The sequence below is a fragment of the Musa acuminata genome, chromosome BXJ1-6 (assembly GCF_036884655.1).
Source record: "Musa acuminata AAA Group cultivar baxijiao chromosome BXJ1-6, Cavendish_Baxijiao_AAA, whole genome shotgun sequence".
NCBI lineage: Eukaryota > Viridiplantae > Streptophyta > Magnoliopsida > Zingiberales > Musaceae > Musa > Musa acuminata.
The window spans coordinates 39,384,123-39,401,910 of NC_088332.1; the positions used below are offsets into that span (position 1 = coordinate 39,384,123).

The following is a 17,788-nucleotide window of genomic DNA, read 5'->3' on the forward strand; positions in this document are numbered from 1 at the left end:
GGATCATCCGCTCTGGATGCAATGAGAGGAATATCTCATGTGTTCTTGCTCAGACAAATCCATAGCTAGGGTCATTTAGATTGAGAGAGAGAGAGTTCTTTAGGAGAATCCGATTAGAGCGAGACTCGAGTAGAAATCATATGGGTTTGACAGCATTATACCCGGTATACGATCTCTAGGATATTAGATAGATGAGAGACAATAGGTATATGGTAACTAAGGATATACATATCCAATGAATTGAATTTTCCTATATCATATGAGGACTACGGCATAGTGGCCTAGTACGTCCGTAATCAATGAGTCAAGTGAATTATTATGGAGATAATAATTTACTTATCCAGAAAAAGTTCTGATATGTATAACTTACGACCAACTTTATATTGGACCTAGGAGGTCACACACATATGATATGCATTGCGATGAGTAGAGATTCAAATATAAGATATCCGTCGGAGCCCCTATCTTATTAGATATCTAATAAGCCCTTGAATTATTTGATCCTATGGATGAGAACCAATAAGAGCTAATGAGAGATTATTGGATAGAGATCCACTAATCTAAGAGGTTTGGGTAGTTGGATAAAGATCCAATACCCAATAGGGTAGGATCCATTAAGATATGTTGACATGAGACTTCTATAAATAGGAGGAAACTAATGGTTCATAGGTAGAAGCCTCTTTTGATTGTCACCTCTTATTCTCCTCTCTCCTTCTCCTCCCGAGATAGCAGGTTTAGAGACTTGAGGATCAAAAGTTCGACTACTCAAAAATAGCGGCAGGGAGTGGTTGGGAGTTAGGAGGCACAGTGTAGCTGAAGCAGAAGATTGAAGACTTAGTAAAGATGAGGAATTATAGTGTCGGCAAAGGCTTCAACGAGGACATCGAAAGAATAAGTGGGAGAAATATCACCGATAAAATTATAAATAAGATGTTCGATGTAATGCTTATGTTCGTATCTTTTGGTTTGTTCATGCTCTGCACAACATGTAGAGGGATGATCGAAGGTTTAACAGTCTCATTTTAGTTAGATTTGGAGGTTGTTTTAGGCTTGTAAATAAAGGTTATGTCATGTGGATACTTGTGAAAGATGTTCGATCTGTAGTGGACCATTTTCTGAAATGTTTACTTGTGGATCCCGAGTGAGGCGCTTTCTCTAACCCGTTTTTTCTTTTGTAGGTCCTAAGGGACCATGAGAGGTTTCGAGGAGGTTGAGCTTTGCGAACAGACACACAAGAGTGTCGTATGACTGACTCAAAACTACCTAAGTCCATGACAGATTGGGTCTTGGATTCAGGTAGGGTAGTGTGGTACATTGAATTTTATGGTTGGGGACCAAAGTGCCCCCTTAGCTGACGATTCAATGGATCTCAAGTGCTCATAGGATGTCAACCCCACATCGGGTGGGGGAAACCTCGAAAGGTGCCGGCATTAGTAGTAGTTGAGTCAATTATCGTGATTGAGTTGGTGGTATAGCTTGTTGGGGGTAACTAGGGCAAAAGTGGAATGATGATCTGTATCACGCCCGTTAGGATTTGCACTTACTAGATGAGATTCAAGAACACATCGACAAGGATGAGAATATGGCTCAGGATCATCCTCGGGGGGTAAGAGGCCTAAGTCATTGAATAGATGCCAATACCACATCAATGTTTGTGCTGAGGTAGATGCATTTATATGCGGAAAGGGTGATTGCTACTTCTTTTAAGTGAAAGAACTATGAGTTGAGAGTAAAGTCTCTTCCCTCGAGCGTTTATTGAGAAGGTCGACGGATAAGCATTCATATAACATCGAAACCTCCTTTAGCACCAAAATGATGAGGGAAGAAATCATTAACATCTTGGTCAACTCGATGTGGTCCGAACTCATATGCACAAGGTTGTCCAAGATACCTCCGAGGTAAAAATATTAAGTTCCCAATGTGTCACATATATAAAAACTGAGGTCGAAAGATATTTTTCAACCCAATCCCTCCAATAACTAAGTTAATAACCTGATGTGTATAAGTGCGGATGCGAATAGTTAAAAAACAAAAGCCCACCTTTTTTATTATGTTAGAAATAAACTTTTATATCTAATTATAAATAGATAAAATATTTTATAAAATATTCTACATGACAATCTACAATTGCCTCCAACAATTTTTCTTTCCCCTTTCACTCTAGAAATCATGTGACATTTATTATAAATGACATACTTTCTAACAACTTTTATCATAAATGAACGAGACTAGAGAATACATCTACACATACAAACGATAGTTGACATTAGGAAAAAAGAAACTACGATTGCAATATATGACACGAATTCAAGAATATGGTTCTTATGACGTAACTTTTTCTTTCAATATTTCATAGTCAAGTATAGATAATTTTCATCAAACTATTAACTTATATTTGGATCCAACTCGAATTGATTTGAGGTTAGGTCAGATATTGTTAATCATTTTTTCTGGATTCAGAAAGATATAAAACACAAACAAATCATATGAATGTTTAAATTGCATAAGCAGAGAAGAAAATTAAGGGGAACAAATCATTGGGCAAAAATTGCCTTCCGAAAATAATATTCCTCAGATCGGACTAGAAAAGATTCCAAATTCACCGCCTGGGTTTGAGTCTGCCTTGGGGATCACCAATCACAGAGAAGCACCGGCCCGCGCCGCCTCTCCCTACCATTGGAACAGTCGAGCACTTGGGATGGACCACAGTGTCGCGATCGTGCTTCTGCCACGAGGCCGAGGCGCGGGACACCGGCCCGCGGTGGCCTTTCCTCCGGAACGGATAGAAATTCCAAGGGTTCCGTGGTCGCTGGGCCTTCTTCTGGTGCTGTTACTTGACAGGGATGAACTTGCAGTACAAAATTGAAAGAAAGAAATAAGAGAGCACAGAAATGCACCGTGTTAATTCCTAGAATTGCTGGAACTTTCTTCCAAGTCTGCTTCACAGAAAAACTCGAATTCCACCTCTACCACAGAACATGATTGACCACAAGTCGTTCCACTCTGCAGAACCACCACATTTTGAATGATCGACAGCCGTTCATTCCAGTTGCCAACGAAACACTATTTGTCAACAAACGGGAAGTCATCTGCTACAATCCTCTTAAATAAGTAAAAGAGAAATAAAGATAATAAAGGGCTTAATAGATTCAATTGATCTATTTAAGGTGGCATGCTGTCCATAATCAGAAGAGAGGAACATACAAACCTTCCATAGTCTCTGTTTCCATGGCCTCCGGTGCTCTTGCAGAATCGTTTGGAGGCCAAGTGAAGAAGAGAGCTTTCGTAACATTCCTGGCAGGGGACGGCGACTATGTGAAGGGAGTGGTAGGGCTGGCAAAAGGCCTGAGAAAGGTGAAGAGTGCTTACCCTTTGGTGGTGGCGGTGCTGCCCGATGTGCCCGAGGCTCACCGCCGATTGCTTCAAGCCCAGGGCTGCACTGTTCGGGAGATCGAACCCGTTTACCCGCCTGAGAACCAAGTGCAGTTTGCCATGGCTTATTATGTCATCAACTACTCCAAGCTGCGGATTTGGAATGTAAGTGAGCCGAAACGATGCTTCTTTAGGTTGTCATTCATGTTCCTTTTTCCCTTTCTCTTCGGGTATCTATACGGAGGAAGCTGAACCCTACAGAAAGTTACGCAAATGATGTCTAATTAATGATGATGACTCCTTGGTTGCTGCTAATTGCAGTTTGTGGAGTACAGCAAGATAATATATTTAGATGCAGATATCCAAGTGTATGACAACATCGATCACCTGTTCGACATGCCCGATGGCTACTTCTATGCAGTGATGGACTGCTTCTGCGAGAAGACATGGAGCCACTCTCGACAGTACTCAATTGGCTATTGCCAGCAGTGTCCGGACAAGGTGGCATGGCCTGCTGAGATGGGATCCCCTCCTCCGTTGTACTTCAATGCAGGGATGTTTGTATCTGAACCAGCTCGACCAACTTACGATGGCCTTCTTGAGACTCTTATGACAACACCTCCTACTCCCTTTGCGGAGCAGGTGAGTCCTCCAACTGGGTTAAATTTTTTGGAGTTTGATACAAAATATAGAACAGGATTATTTACATAACTAAAAAATTCTAGTAAGATAAGGAGATAAGTTAGTGGACCAGATTAGAAGAACATTCTCGCAAACAGAACTTTGAGTTGAAACTTGAAAGATCAAGAACTAGACATGCAAATGAAACAATCTGATAGTCCAACCGTAACAATGATTAGAACAAAAACACAGTTCATTTAGTTATTCTACTTAATTAATTTCTACTTCTAGGTAAACACCTGAGATATCACAAAATTAACCCACTCCAGGTAGGTAACAAAATTATGAACCATGCAAATCTGGAAACAGGTTAACACATGCTTTCATTATGTAAGATCCACACAATCATTATCCTATAACCAGCATCTTGCTCCAGTCCCTAAAGAGGTAGGAGTCTTTCTAACCTTGGACATAGGGAAGTACCGTTAAGTCAACAAAACTATACATTTTTTCTTATTCAACAATTACATGTGGCATAAAAATTGACCATATATTCTCTACATCCTGCCTTATCTCTTCCGACTGGTGCAAATATTCCTTACAGCTAATGGTGTTTATAGAGATTACGAAGCTAGGGAATGTGACAATTATGACAATGACATCGGTGGTTTCCTTGCGTAGAGTTAGCATCGACAGTTTTTCTTATCTGACAAATATGAGGATAACTGGAATTCGATTTAGTCTATTGGAAAATATTAAGAACCATGTATTTTTCACTCTATTTCTGACCTCATTTTTGTAGGACTTCCTGAACATGTATTTCGAGAAAATCTACAAGCCAATTCCGCTCATCTACAATCTGGTTCTAGCCATGCTATGGCGACACCCTGAAAATGTTGAGCTTGAAAATGTCAAGGTGGTCCACTATTGTGCCGCGGTAAGTGCTACATTAGTCACTTATCACAAGTACCAGCATCATAATCCAACGTTCCGCAAATTAATATTGTATTTATCGACCTGCTGTTGCTTTCCAATGATGGTGATATAGGGTTCCAAGCCTTGGAGGTATACTGGAAAGGAAGCCAACATGGACAGGGAGGATATTAAGATGTTAGTAGCAAAATGGTGGGGTATTTACAATGATAAGTCTCTTGACTTTGCTGCAGAGGATGCAGTCCCAGAAGGAGAGACCTGCTTACCTTCTTCGATAATGGTGGCCATGTCAGAAAACAATATCAACTACATCTCTGCACCCTCTGCTGCCTAAGACAGAATAAGGGGAGGGAAACAAGAGCAACTATGAAAGATATAAAGAATATGATATGATTCTATAAACACTCCACCTTTCAACACCTATCAGTAGCTAACCATAGCATCCTCTTGATCATGAGGTTCCCTGTAGTTTTATCCCTTGATTTTATAAAATCTATAGCAGCCTTAACCACTTATTTTCCCATTGTCCGTTTCTGAGTGTAGGCATATCTATGCACCAGCAAAGTAGTAAAAGTTAAAGCTCGTAAGGTGACAAAATGCGTTGCTCTATGTTTCTAGATCCATATATATATATTGTAAGCTTCTCTTTATATAGAAGATAACTAATTGGTTCAGTTCCCATACTTGATGAGCTTCTTTTCTGTTGCAATAAAAAACGTTCTAGTTTATAAGAATGCCAAGCATTACACTTAAACAAGAACATTCAAAAGAACCACCTCTGTTACCGTCATTACGGAAGGAAAGGAAACCTTTTCATTGATTTTGAATGAAGAAACATGTGAATAGTGAAAAATAAGGAACTCTGTTTCAAATGCTATTGATAAATGCTATCAAACTCTAGCCTCGGTTTTTTACTTGAAGCTACTTCATGGACTGGTATTTGTTCCAAGTTAAATAGTTCAAAAATGAAAAGCTCCGATTAGTTCAGGCACCACAAATATCGGGGTTGTACCATAGGACGAATCAAGGGGGAACAATCTTCACAAAGGGGCCACGCATCCTCATGGCAGAGCAAAGTTTGCTTCGTTAGACTCGATTTCTAACTTATATTTAAATGTCTACTCTTACTACAACATTGATTGCATGATTTAAATCTTTAATTCTCCAACAACCTTTTGATAGGATGCTGAAATATCAAAGTGTCAATTTCAGATCCCACAAACACAGCACTGGCACTGTCATTGAAGCACATTGTTCTATGAGCAACTAAGGTTCTTGCATTTTTTAATGGCTTCATATATCCATATGTCATGTAAATCGATCAACATGAAAACACTTCCAAACAACAGTAACTCCTAATCGAAGCCTAAACCATTCCCGTTATTTGCTCATTGCCCCCTGATCACCAGATATACTTCTCAAATGTGACCTAAGCCTTTGCAAAGGTTCAAGAAACAGAACGGACTCGCCTTGATGGGCCAAAGCTTAGACCGACCAAGATGGTCATGTTCCGCAGTTGCTAACACCTTATCTTCCCTGACCAAGTGATGGGTTTGGGCAACTCGATTGCAACCGCAGAGGGCTGCTAAATTTCGGCCGGAAAAGAACAAACTGTCATTTCGACAATGATACCAATTGTCAAAACCCCTTCGCAACCATGACGACAAGATCGAAGGAGTTGGAGATAGGGTATCAGAACTACTCTTCCTTCCAAGAAATCGAATGTAAATGAGTTAGATACGACAAGGGAAAAGTCAGAACTGAACCTTCTAAAGAGGCCGACGAGGATAAGACCGACCAGATTCCGATGTGTGCCGGTGGGGGTGAGCGGGGTCGGATGGAAGATGAGATCGAGGCGACCGAAGCCGATGGCGGGAGGAGCGGCAAGCATCGATGGTTTCCTCGATGTCACGCGATATATAACGGTGAGGAAACCTCCTTTATAATCCATGTTATGTACAACATATGTTATCTTTATTGTATCGGCTGTTATAATTACGATAGGGGAAGTGTCCGCGAGAAGTTCTATTGCGCACATGGTGCGTGTCGCCACGCTCACGCCGGGCCCACACGAAGACTAATCATATTATCTGTTTTCACCGTGGGACCCAACACCAGGTCTGGTTCCGAAGATTCCTTCACCCGCGTGCGACAGACACGTGTGCGCACTGTAAAGTTTGCTTCATCTCCTTCGACACTCAACCTAGAGAGAGAGAGAGACAGGTGACATGCTTCGGCTGCTCGTGCAGTGAACTGGTAATCTCTCTATAAATGGGGCAGTAGTGTCTTTGGTGTAAACAATCATGTTATCATCTCTATAAAGCCTTGCAACCACCTCCTTCACCATTCCCATCCCCATATCTCCTGTTACACTCCCTGCGTCGTTCCCCTTTCTTTTATCTCTCCTCTTCCCTCCTCTTCCATGGACGGGAAAGGTAACAGCAACATGAGTAACAAGAGCGTGAACAGAGGCGAAGAATCCGACGTCAGGAAAGGGCCGTGGACCATGGAGGAGGACCTCATCCTCGTCAACTACATAGGCAACCATGGCGAGGGCGTCTGGAACAGCCTCGCGCGTTCTGCAGGTACGTCGTGTGTCTACGGTCGCCGTTCTTCCATTCCTCTGCCTCTCACTGCTGCTTGGTGCTCGTTGAGAAGGACTGAAGCGCACGGGGAAGAGCTGCCGGCTTCGCTGGCTCAACTACCTGCGGCCGGACTTGCGGCGCGGTAACATCACGGCGCAGGAGCAGCTCCTGATCATGGAGCTCCAGGCAAGGTGGGGAAACAGGTGAGCCAACAGCGTTAAGATTCCATGGGGACGCCCATGTTTTCTTGCATGTTCGCAAGGTTAGTGGTCTTGAAGGTCAGCACGACACGCATGGAAAACACATACTTGTGGCCAGGATGCTCAGCCACAAGTGAGCACGTGAATGGAGTCACACGCACAGAAATCAGCAAAGTCTAGTTTCTCTTCCTCTCTGTTTTTGCAGAGGAATGTGCAAACGCTACTGTAAGTTTCAGATGCCGCTTGTTTCTTTGTGTGGCAATTCATGCCTTACTTCATGGCAAACATGATATGGCAGCTAATCATTACAATGGCAAGAAGAAACAGAGTAATGTCATACTAGCTGTAATATGTCAGCATCACTGACGAGTCCAAGAATAAGAACCGACAGATACATGCATGTAGTTTATTGATTGTTGTAGCAATATATTATAAATTCCATTTATTTGTACAGCCCTAGCTAATTATGCCGTTGTTTTCTCCAATAAGGTGGTCCAAAATTGCGAGACAAATGCCCGGGAGGACAGACAACGAGATCAAGAACTACTGGAGGACCAGAATACAGAAGAGAGTGAAACAGAGTGACTCGCCTCAGTTCCAGAATGCCATTCTTATTGATGAAGCTAATAGCAGCACTAGCCAAACACACATTGCCGATGCTGGGAGAGTTCAGCCAAGTCTCCTTGATGAGCCGGCTATCATGAACACTGATGGCATCGAACCTCAATTCTTCATTGATTTTAATGACAACTTCTGGACGTTCGACGAGTTGTGGTCGATGTAATCACCCGATGATGATTATATGAAATAAATCATGCGATGTTATGGACTAGAGATATGTATATGAACGATGGAAGAGCTTGTTTGTAGCATGATTCTGATTGGTAATACTGCTGCAAAGTTATTGTCCGTTGTTGTACAAAGCACAAATGATTAAACTTAATTTATTTTGAGATAATCTTCATGGATGTTTTCTCTTACGGATTGTTTCGTTTCAAGCTGCCAAACTGTGTACTAATTCGTGAACATCTGAAGCGAAGCAGGAGAGAGAAGTGTGTGTGTGTGTGTTTCTGTACTTGATTGGAATGGAATTTGATCGCAAACATTTCATCTGATTAGCTTCTTATTTGTTTTCCCTGAGCTGAGGCTCCCCAGACAAGTGCAACGTGCAGATTCTAATGCCATATGTTCACTCTTGCTGGTGTCATACTCGCCGCAAAACCACACGATTGCCTCAGCAATTATTTTGCATACGTTAAGTACTGTCGCCAGGCATCGCAGTCCTGTCGGTGTAAATCATGTTTCCTGTATCGAGAAGAGAGAGAACTGGCGTTGAAAGCAGAGCAGCTCAATGAGAAGAGTGACATACAGAGTAAAAAAAGATGGAAGCAGAGCAACTCAAACACTTCTTCCTTATCTATTTGTTCGTTTTAGACATTGGCTTGAATCGTTGCCATAGACTGCGAAACCGCGAGATACGACCATGACAAGACATTCCAGGTATGCACTTCGAGCATCGATGGGCATCAAGTGTTCGTACATGGGACTAATTCTTAGGTGCTGGAAGACGATGGCGCCGACCGACCTAATCGACCACGTGCACGCAGAGGACAGAAGTACGAGTGGTCCGCAGCTCCTAACAGCGACGTCAATGGCCGCGAGCCAGGAATTTGATCCCCGTGGAGAACAGGAGCCATGGCCGGGGAGTTCCTGGCCATGGGTTCTGAGGCAGATGGCGCCGTCAAAGGGCCGAGGTTGGCACATGCTCGATTTGGTTACTTCAGGAAGCGTTGGGCATCTCTTTCCTTGGATGTGCCGATGGCTTCACCAAGGTGGCCATGTGAAGTTACTGCCTTTGGAAGGGGTGGCCTCACTTGATGGAGTCTATACCTGCCCTATGTTGTCTGAAAGTGAGGTGTGTGAGATGGGGGTGATGTGCTTTGTGTCACGTTTGGCTTTCTTGGATAGCAAAGGTCTCCATCACTGGAATGAGTTGGAAGAAGATGAGACCACAAGCGAGGAATGAGAGTACTAGGACTTGACTTGGAAAGAGAAGCAACAGGGGATGATGATTCGTGGCTGTGAACTCTTCCTTATCTTGCATGTGCTTCAAAGCCTGTGGTTGGTTTGGCTTGGTTGTTCGAGTCTACAAGAAAGACTGGCCTTTTACAGCAGTGTCTAAAAGCTTGCTTGGGATACGTGATTCACCTCCCTGTTTGAATCACAGCTTCTCTTTGAGAAGGCACAGCTGTGCTATGTGCATTAGACACACAACTACGAAGAAGACTGCAATATTAAATATGAGCATTGCCTGATGTCGTAAAACATTTGAGATAAGAAGCAAGAGAAGATTGAACCCTAATAGCTTCATATATCCATTCAAGCAAGAACAGTACATGTACTGTGAGCAAATGGAAACAGGTACTTCCATAAATCTCTCTCTCTCTCTCTCTCTCTCTCTCTCTCTCTCTCTCTCTCTCTCTCTATTTGATCACATGAGTGATAGATGCCGACTCACATGTTTAACATCTTGAAGTACAATCTTCAGAATTGTCCTTATCTTAACTCATTGTTATTGGAGATGCAACATCTGCACCAGCATCAATCATATATCAAGGCCATGTCGTTCATAAGGACCATGCAGCTAGCCAATCCTGTACCACCAGCACAGGCTCATGGATTTACTCATCTATTTCTCCTGATTTGACAGCTTTACTCATCATTTCTTGTTGATGTCACTGCCCTGATAGTCTAACTCTGATTTGCTATGAATCGACTGATATAACTCCAGACTAAATCAAAAAGACCTTACCTAAACAAAACATGAAAGTTTTGTCTTTGATCCCAATTCATGCAGAGCAGGGATGCTGGTTTGACATGCTAAACTGAAAGCTCAATAGGGAAGTAACAGAAGGCAATCATGTTCAGGTTATTCAACACCACCAGTACAAATCCTCTATTTAGTTCTTAAGAAAGTGCACAAAGTGAAGGATGCTAGAACAGAACACTCTCCTCAAAATTCTCTCTCTAAATATTCTTTTGGATAAACCAGACAGTGGATCAAAAGAAGAACAAGAAAGAAGAATTCTTCCCTAACAAATTTTGTATTTTACATCTTCTTCAAACGAAGTACTAAAATAGTTGCAGAAATGCAACAGAAACTGCAGCCATGGAAGAAAGATATCATGAGATTACTAAGATGATGGGAGATTGGGCCATTCAAATCAGCATGGATGATCACAACACAACCGTTGATCTTCATGCATAGATCTGAAAACTCCAAGCACTGTCATAAACCAGGTTTTGACTCCAATTAGGTTGGATCCTGAGTGATTTTGGCTTGGATTTGGGTCAGTTTGAACTCAACCAAAGGGACGCTCTGCGTATGCTTCGGGACCTTATATCGTTTAACACCCACTCAGCTTCATGGGATGCCGCTTGGCTTCCACGCCTCCGGTCAACCCCTTCATTTGGCTGCTGTGCCACACCGGCGAGCTATTGAAATGGTTGCTGGAGAGCAATGAAAGAGTCAGGCGATATATATTTAGTTCATCTTAGAATTGACGTCATTGATCGCTGTTTGAGAGCAATTCTTCAACGAAAGGCTGTTAGTGGACGGGGCTAAGGATCGTCGGGATTGCAGTGGGAGCGTTGACAGGTTTATCTGAAAGCGCTTCATCTGCAGAATACGATGAAACCAGACTGTTCAGCTCGTCCACAGTTCTGCACATTAAGTTATACCATCGAGTGCGATATATAAGACGTCACTGCTAAGCAAAATTCAAAGATGCAAAACCTATAAAAACCACAACGAAGTCTTCGAATCGGTCAATGCTCCAAAAAGTGACGTGTTCTGTTTTATGGACCATGAACTGGTTGACGACTGCAGACAGGTGCTGGATTCCACGCTCAGGAATTATATTGTTGAAGACCACGGCGACGAAGACGTTGGAAGCGATTTATTTATATTTTTCGTTGATTGGGAAAGCAATGGGTTAGAAGCAAAACTGCTGATTCGATCGACCATAGGCCCATCATTTGGAAAGCCACACAAGCGAGTGGTGCACAACAATCAGACCCAACTTCTCAACTTTTCCTTTATCACACCACCATTTAACAAGTGATCCATCATCCGTAGCCATAATTTTAGTGGGGTTAGAACGCTTAATCCCAAGGAGTATTAATCTTAGACGGCATGACTCAACTCTTGCCGATCCTCATTTTCTATCTGTTTCAAGTATGCTCCTGCCCTGATAGACGATATACCCCCAGTACATAATCAAACAAAAAGATCTATTCACTAACCGTCGACATAAATAAACCCTTAACAATTTGGGAAGCTAAAGAGAGAATAAGCAGTTAGTCACTCTCTCACAAATCAAGTATAAAGGTCAATCCCAAAAACCAGGGGTAAGGACACAAAAAAATCTATCCTAAGCTCTGTTAAATCTTCTATATTTGTTTTACTAACTTAAGCATCAGATGAGTCGAGTTGAGAAATCCCTCGACGCTGACCAATTGTGTAGGACCCTAGTTCGTCTAAGGAGTTCCTCGGAGTGATGCGGAGCATCATTAGATAAGAGCAAGTCGCATCTTAGGACGATTCGAAACTGCTAGTCATAGGTGCCCTACAAGCCAATCAGTGAGTGATGACACATGTGATATAGTATGTACTATTTTTGTTTATTATTATTATGGTATTTTCTCACTTTATATTCCATGTCGGATATATATATATATATATATATATATATATATATATATATATATATATATATATATATCCATGGATCTATGCAACGGGAATCGAATCATGATAAGATCACGATAATAAGACCGATTCACTTTTAAACACAGACCCTAAATAATCCCGACCAAACATTACTTAAGAGGATAATCAGACAAACTAGTGTACTGTATACTCATCCATATGATGGAGGCGACTGGTTTTATAGTTGCTCATGTGGGGACACTAGGGATACAATGCAGGTGCTTATTGAAGAATGAATTCACTGATTTATCCGCTCACAGAATATTGGATGGTTAATGATACCTTATTTTCAAATAGCGATTTCGTCATCGTAGTGGGGTATATGGTCCTTAGACTTGAGACACCAAGGATGTCTTGTATGAATACTCTACTCTTTGATATCGAACTTATAGATCTGGAAGTTTCAAATCTAACACAACCGATCATCGAGAGTAGCAGCCAACCTTATAAGGGCTATTAAGTATCGATAGAGGATCATCCTCTCTCGGTGTCATAAGAGGAATATCTCATGTATTCTTGCTCAGGCAAATCCCAGCCCAGGGTCATTCGGATTGAGAGATACAAAGCTTTTTAGGAGAATCTGATTAAAGCGAGACTTGAGTAGAAACCGTATGGGCCTAACAGTACTATGCCCGATATATGATTTCTAGGATATTAGATGGATGAGAAACTATAGGTACATAGTAACTAAGGATAGATAGGTCTAAAAGATTATATTCTCCTATATCGTCTAGGGACTACGACATAATGGCCTAGTACGTCCGTAGTCAATGAGTCAAGTGAATTATTATTGAGATAATAATTCACTAAGTTAGAAGAAGTTCTGACAAGTATGACTTACGGTCAGCTCGATATTAAGCTTAAAGAGTCACATACATAAGGTGGGTGTTGCGATGAGTAGAGGTTCAGATATGAGATATCTGCTATAGTCCCTATCTTATCGGATATCTAATAAGTCTCTAAATTGTTGGATCCTATAGATGAGATCCAATAAGAGGCAATGAGACTATTGGGTAGAGATCCACTAATCTAAGAGGCTTTGGTAGTTGGATGGAGATCTAGTATTCAATATGGCAAGATCTATTATGATTAAGTTAACGGGAGGTCTCTATGAATAGGAGGGAACCAAAGGGTCATAGGCTAAGCATTTTTGGGTACCACTTCCTATTCTCCTCTCCCCTTCTCCTTCTACCTCTATTTGGGGTGTGTGAAGATTTGGGCAGCAATTCAATGAGCGTCTTTATAGCCCCTATTGTGTGGATCACTGCTAAAAAGGAGGATATATGACCTCCTTCATCCTCTCCCATAGATATGTAGGATTTCAGGGATATACAATCTTCCTAGGTAAAACACATCTTATATATGTGTGGTTTTCAATTTTTACGCACCAATCCTCGCACGATGATGAAACCTTTTTTGTGAAAATCCGGGGTTTTTGTTTCTATTCTTCCGCTGCACATGTGATGTCGTCCCTATATTTTCCAATAGTAGTATCAAAGCCATATTGTTCATGCAAAGATTAGATTTTAAACTACACATATTGTGTTTTCGAAAGGCTTTTGACATCAAAATTATTAATGCAAAAGGCAAGAAAGGGCAGCAACTATTATTGCCTTCATAAGTTGGCCAAAGACTATTTGTAGCCTTGGCCAAGAGCTCCCAAGGGAGCTCTCAGCCTGGCTACCTGCGAGCAAGGGCTGTAGGCGATCGACGAGCGATAATCATCTGCTTGCAGTGGTAGTGCATGTAGGTTGGCCGCCTGCACATAGACATTGCACTCGCCCATCTTATTGGATATGAGATATCCGCGTAGATGTTACGATGAGTAGAGATTCGAATATGAGATATTCGTTGTACCCCCTATTTTATTGGATATCTAATAAGCCCATAATTATTGTATCTTATGAATAAAATCTAATAAGAGCCAATGAGAGATTATTTGGTAGAGATCCACTAATCCAAGAGGCTTTGGTAATTGGATGAAAATTTAATACCCAATAGGGTATGATCCATTAGGGTTAAGTTAATCGGAACCTCTATAAATATGAGGGAACCAAAGAGGCATAGGCTAGACTCTTTTTTGCTACCACCTCCTATTATTCTATCTACCTCTCCTCCTTAGCCGATAGCCCCAGTTTGGGACATGTGGATAGCAAGAAGAGTTGGCCCCTTCTTGATCACGTGATGGGCATGGAGAGGAAGCTCGTGCAGCGATATGAGGAGTGTCTTCACTGTATCTACCATATAGATCACTACTAGAGAGTATGACATCTAACTTCATTCATCCTTTCCTATAGATCTAAAAATTTTAAGGGATATATGATCTCCTTAGGTAACACATCTTTTATATATGCGTAGTTTTCAATTTTGTAAGTTTTCCATGCACTAATCGTTCGCACAAGGATGAGAAACTTTTCTATGGGAAATCTAAGATTTTTGTTTTCTGTTCTTTCGCTACGCATGTGATACTGCCCAAGGTTTCCCAATAGAAACTGCCTATCATGTGAGCATTCTAAGAAGCTAAAGAACCCGTTGAAGGACCATGCCTCCTCAAATATGAGAGATCCATACCCGCAAAATTAAGAAACATATGGGACATGCCAGATATAACACAAAAAAGGATGTAGGAGGAAATCAAGTCATACCTTTAGAGGTAGGCTTAGACCGGCCTCAACTAACCAATCCTCATCTATCTGCCTTATAGCACCTGAAGTGGAGAGAATCCCCCTCAAACAGAGAATGTTGGTAGTATCATTATTCGACAAAGTAGGAGGAGTATTGTCAATGACTTATGAAAAAGAACCTCGCCCTCCAGCCCTTGTTGTTGAAAGGAGCACCACTGACCTTAAATCTCCCTCGAGCGGATAGATAGTAGCCACTCGACCCTCTACATAGGTGAAAGTAGGAGCTAAACAGGCACGGGTAGGGATGACCCCCACTCCCCTACACTCACCAATGAAGGCTACCAAATAATGCCATGAATTGAACGCCATTTATGATAAAGAAATTTGCCATTGTTCGAGACAAGACACGATGATAAGATGGAAAGGAAGATGCAACCCCACCTCAAAGGCATCACAGGATAAATAGAAACCCCCAAGGGCCAAGTGGAAGGGACGTTGTCTAGGTTCAGGAACAGACAATGTGTATTCCAACCGGAATGCGATAATGAGATCACATCTACTTCAATTAAGACATCATTAGGAGTGAATCATAGTCATGTGCATCCTTCACCAATCTCAAGTCACACAGACCTCTTGGGTCGACTCGTGGTGTGTCCCTCAAAGATGAAGAACTACCTTGCACCACTCTTCGAGATGGACCAAAAGCTCCGATGGAACGATAACATGAACTAGAGTCTGAGGAAGAAGACATCTTGATTTAGGAAACGAAAGATCGAAGGAAAGAAGGGAACAACAAAGCAAGTCCTTAGGGTAACAATGGGGGGATTGAGCAAAAATGAAAACCCACAAGGAAGCTTGGGAAAAAGTTAGGGCATAGATAAAGCTCTCTCGACAACTGAAGAGAAGCCAAAAAGACCCCTCACCTCCCATGGTGAGACAGCTATCCACGCCCAAATCTGCTTTGGGATGACATGAGATCTCTGCCACATCAACTACACCCACAGTAATGAGATTCAAGCCTATCCATAACGGATCGAAGACTCCAAAGCCCAATGGGACAGACAAGTCTCGAGGCCCACAGAGCCCTTCACCAAGCGAGAGGAACACCACCATGATCAAGACCATCAAGCACAAACCCTGCCATGGTTAACTCACTTCATAAAAACCAAGTACCCCCCATGCCTTAACCAGATGACGATTGGTAGTTGCCACGACGGATTCATACTATTGTTGTGGCGGTCAAGACAAGACCCGCTATGGTAGAAGCTACCATGGTGGATTCATACTACCTCTATGATGGTTGGGACAAGACCTGCTATGACGGAAGGGGGAGACTAGAAAAGAATAAAGTCATGATGGAGCCATAAAATCCCACCATAACGATCAATCCAAAGACCCACTATGACGAAAAATGCCATGGAAAAATATGACTACTATAGTAAAAGTCAAACAAGCAAAACAAAAATGCAACAAACCGATTGGGTCGAGAAACCCAACTCACACCACCATTAGTCAAGAAATCACTAGCACGAGCTGGTCATAGGACTTGGCCATCAACTCGACCGCTGAAGCAAACTGACGAAAAATGCCTATAGCAACAAAATGAATAAAAAATAGATGACACACCTCTAAACCCATGTCGGAGCCTGAGACATGACTTCTAAGGGGACGAATGATAGGGAAAACAATGACACAAAAGCTACACTACTGATTTGACCGATCAAAGGTCGTCACTTGGAATCAACACACACATGGAAAGTCACACAAGATAGTGGTGCATGGCAACTAGACCTAATTTCTTGACTTTCCCTCGATCGTGCCACCCTCGCCATAATTTCACAGGGGTTCGCATGCTTAATCCCAAGGAGCATTAATCTTAGACGGTGTCGTCTAACTCTTTAGGCACCTGATATTATTCCCCATCCTCTATCAGTTTCAAGCATGCCCCTACCTTGGCAAATGACATGCCCCAAATTGTCTTTCCCTGACATGATCAAATAAGAAGACATGTTCACTAGCCATCGATATAAATGAACCATTCAAGAAGCTAAAAGGAGAATGAGCAATCGAACACCCTCCTCCCATTAATCAGGAATAAAAGTCAATCCCTAAAACCATATTAAGGGACGGATATAAGAAAAACTCTCCTAAGTTCTGTTAAACCTTCTCCACTTTTTCTACTGACTTAAGCATTAGAAGGATCGGATCGAGAAATCCCCCAATATTTACCAATTATGTAGGACCCTAATGCATCTTAAGAATTCCTCGGAGTGATACGGAACATCACGAGCTATAGCACCTTCCTTTAGCAGGCGAACCACACCTCCAAGAAATAGTGGATCAATCTCCATGAGCTAGCGAAGCCTCAAGAATTTACATATTATCTCAATCACATGACCAAATTACTCCCAAGGAATCCACTTAGGCTTTTGAGATGGATTCGTATTTTCATAACTGAATGGGCTGTGTTAAGTTACAAATCACGGTATCCATGAACTAACAATAGTCGTATTATTGAATACGACGTGTTTCATTCTTAGCCGCCGGCCTCGTGGACTCCGGAGTGTCACAAACAAGCGATTGGGTAGTCCGATGCTTTCGTTCCATACGATGCCAACCAAATGCCGCCGATTTTGACCATCAAGTCAACGAGACCACACAAAGTCGGTCTGCGTGCCGATT

The 17,788-nt window shown here is 42.0% G+C and overlaps 2 protein-coding genes and 1 long non-coding RNA gene across 3 annotated transcripts; 2 read left to right on the plus strand and 1 right to left on the minus strand.

Moving 5' to 3' along the window:
* Positions 1-2,467: 2,467 nt before the first annotated feature.
* On the minus strand, positions 2,468-3,332 carry LOC135676919 (uncharacterized). Its single transcript, XR_010514469.1, has 2 exons — positions 3,209-3,332; positions 2,468-3,089 (listed from the first exon to the last, which is right to left on the minus strand). It is a non-coding gene; the product is annotated as an uncharacterized LOC135676919 (long non-coding RNA).
* On the plus strand, positions 3,134-5,609 carry LOC103989221 (galactinol synthase 1-like). Its single transcript, XM_009408022.3, has 4 exons — positions 3,134-3,537; positions 3,694-4,014; positions 4,796-4,930; positions 5,042-5,609. Exons 1-4 carry the CDS (start codon positions 3,229-3,231, stop codon positions 5,258-5,260), a joined length of 984 nt encoding a protein of 327 aa, XP_009406297.2. The 5' UTR covers positions 3,134-3,228; the 3' UTR covers positions 5,261-5,609.
* A 1,640-nt stretch (positions 5,610-7,249) lies between these two features.
* Positions 7,250-8,632, plus strand: LOC135677825 (MYB-like transcription factor EOBII). The gene is made up of 3 exons (XM_065190234.1): positions 7,250-7,511; positions 7,585-7,714; positions 8,201-8,632. The coding sequence occupies exons 1-3, from the start codon at positions 7,349-7,351 to the stop codon at positions 8,493-8,495; spliced, it is 588 nt and encodes a 195-aa protein (XP_065046306.1). The 5' UTR covers positions 7,250-7,348; the 3' UTR covers positions 8,496-8,632.
* Positions 8,633-17,788: the final 9,156 nt, after the last annotated feature.

Coding starts and splice junctions, on each gene's coding strand:
- LOC103989221 (XM_009408022.3), top strand. CDS start 3,229: ATGGCCTCCGGTGCTCTTGCAGAATCGTTTGGAGGCCAAGTGAAGAAG. Junction 3,538..3,693: donor CCAAGCTGCGGATTTGGAAT/GTAAGTGAGCCG, acceptor TGCTAATTGCAG/TTTGTGGAGTACAGCAAGAT. Junction 4,931..5,041: donor TGGTCCACTATTGTGCCGCG/GTAAGTGCTACA, acceptor ATGGTGATATAG/GGTTCCAAGCCTTGGAGGTA.
- LOC135677825 (XM_065190234.1), top strand. CDS start 7,349: ATGGACGGGAAAGGTAACAGCAACATGAGTAACAAGAGCGTGAACAGA. Junction 7,512..7,584: donor CAGCCTCGCGCGTTCTGCAG/GTACGTCGTGTG, acceptor CTCGTTGAGAAG/GACTGAAGCGCACGGGGAAG. Junction 7,715..8,200: donor CAGGCAAGGTGGGGAAACAG/GTGAGCCAACAG, acceptor TTCTCCAATAAG/GTGGTCCAAAATTGCGAGAC.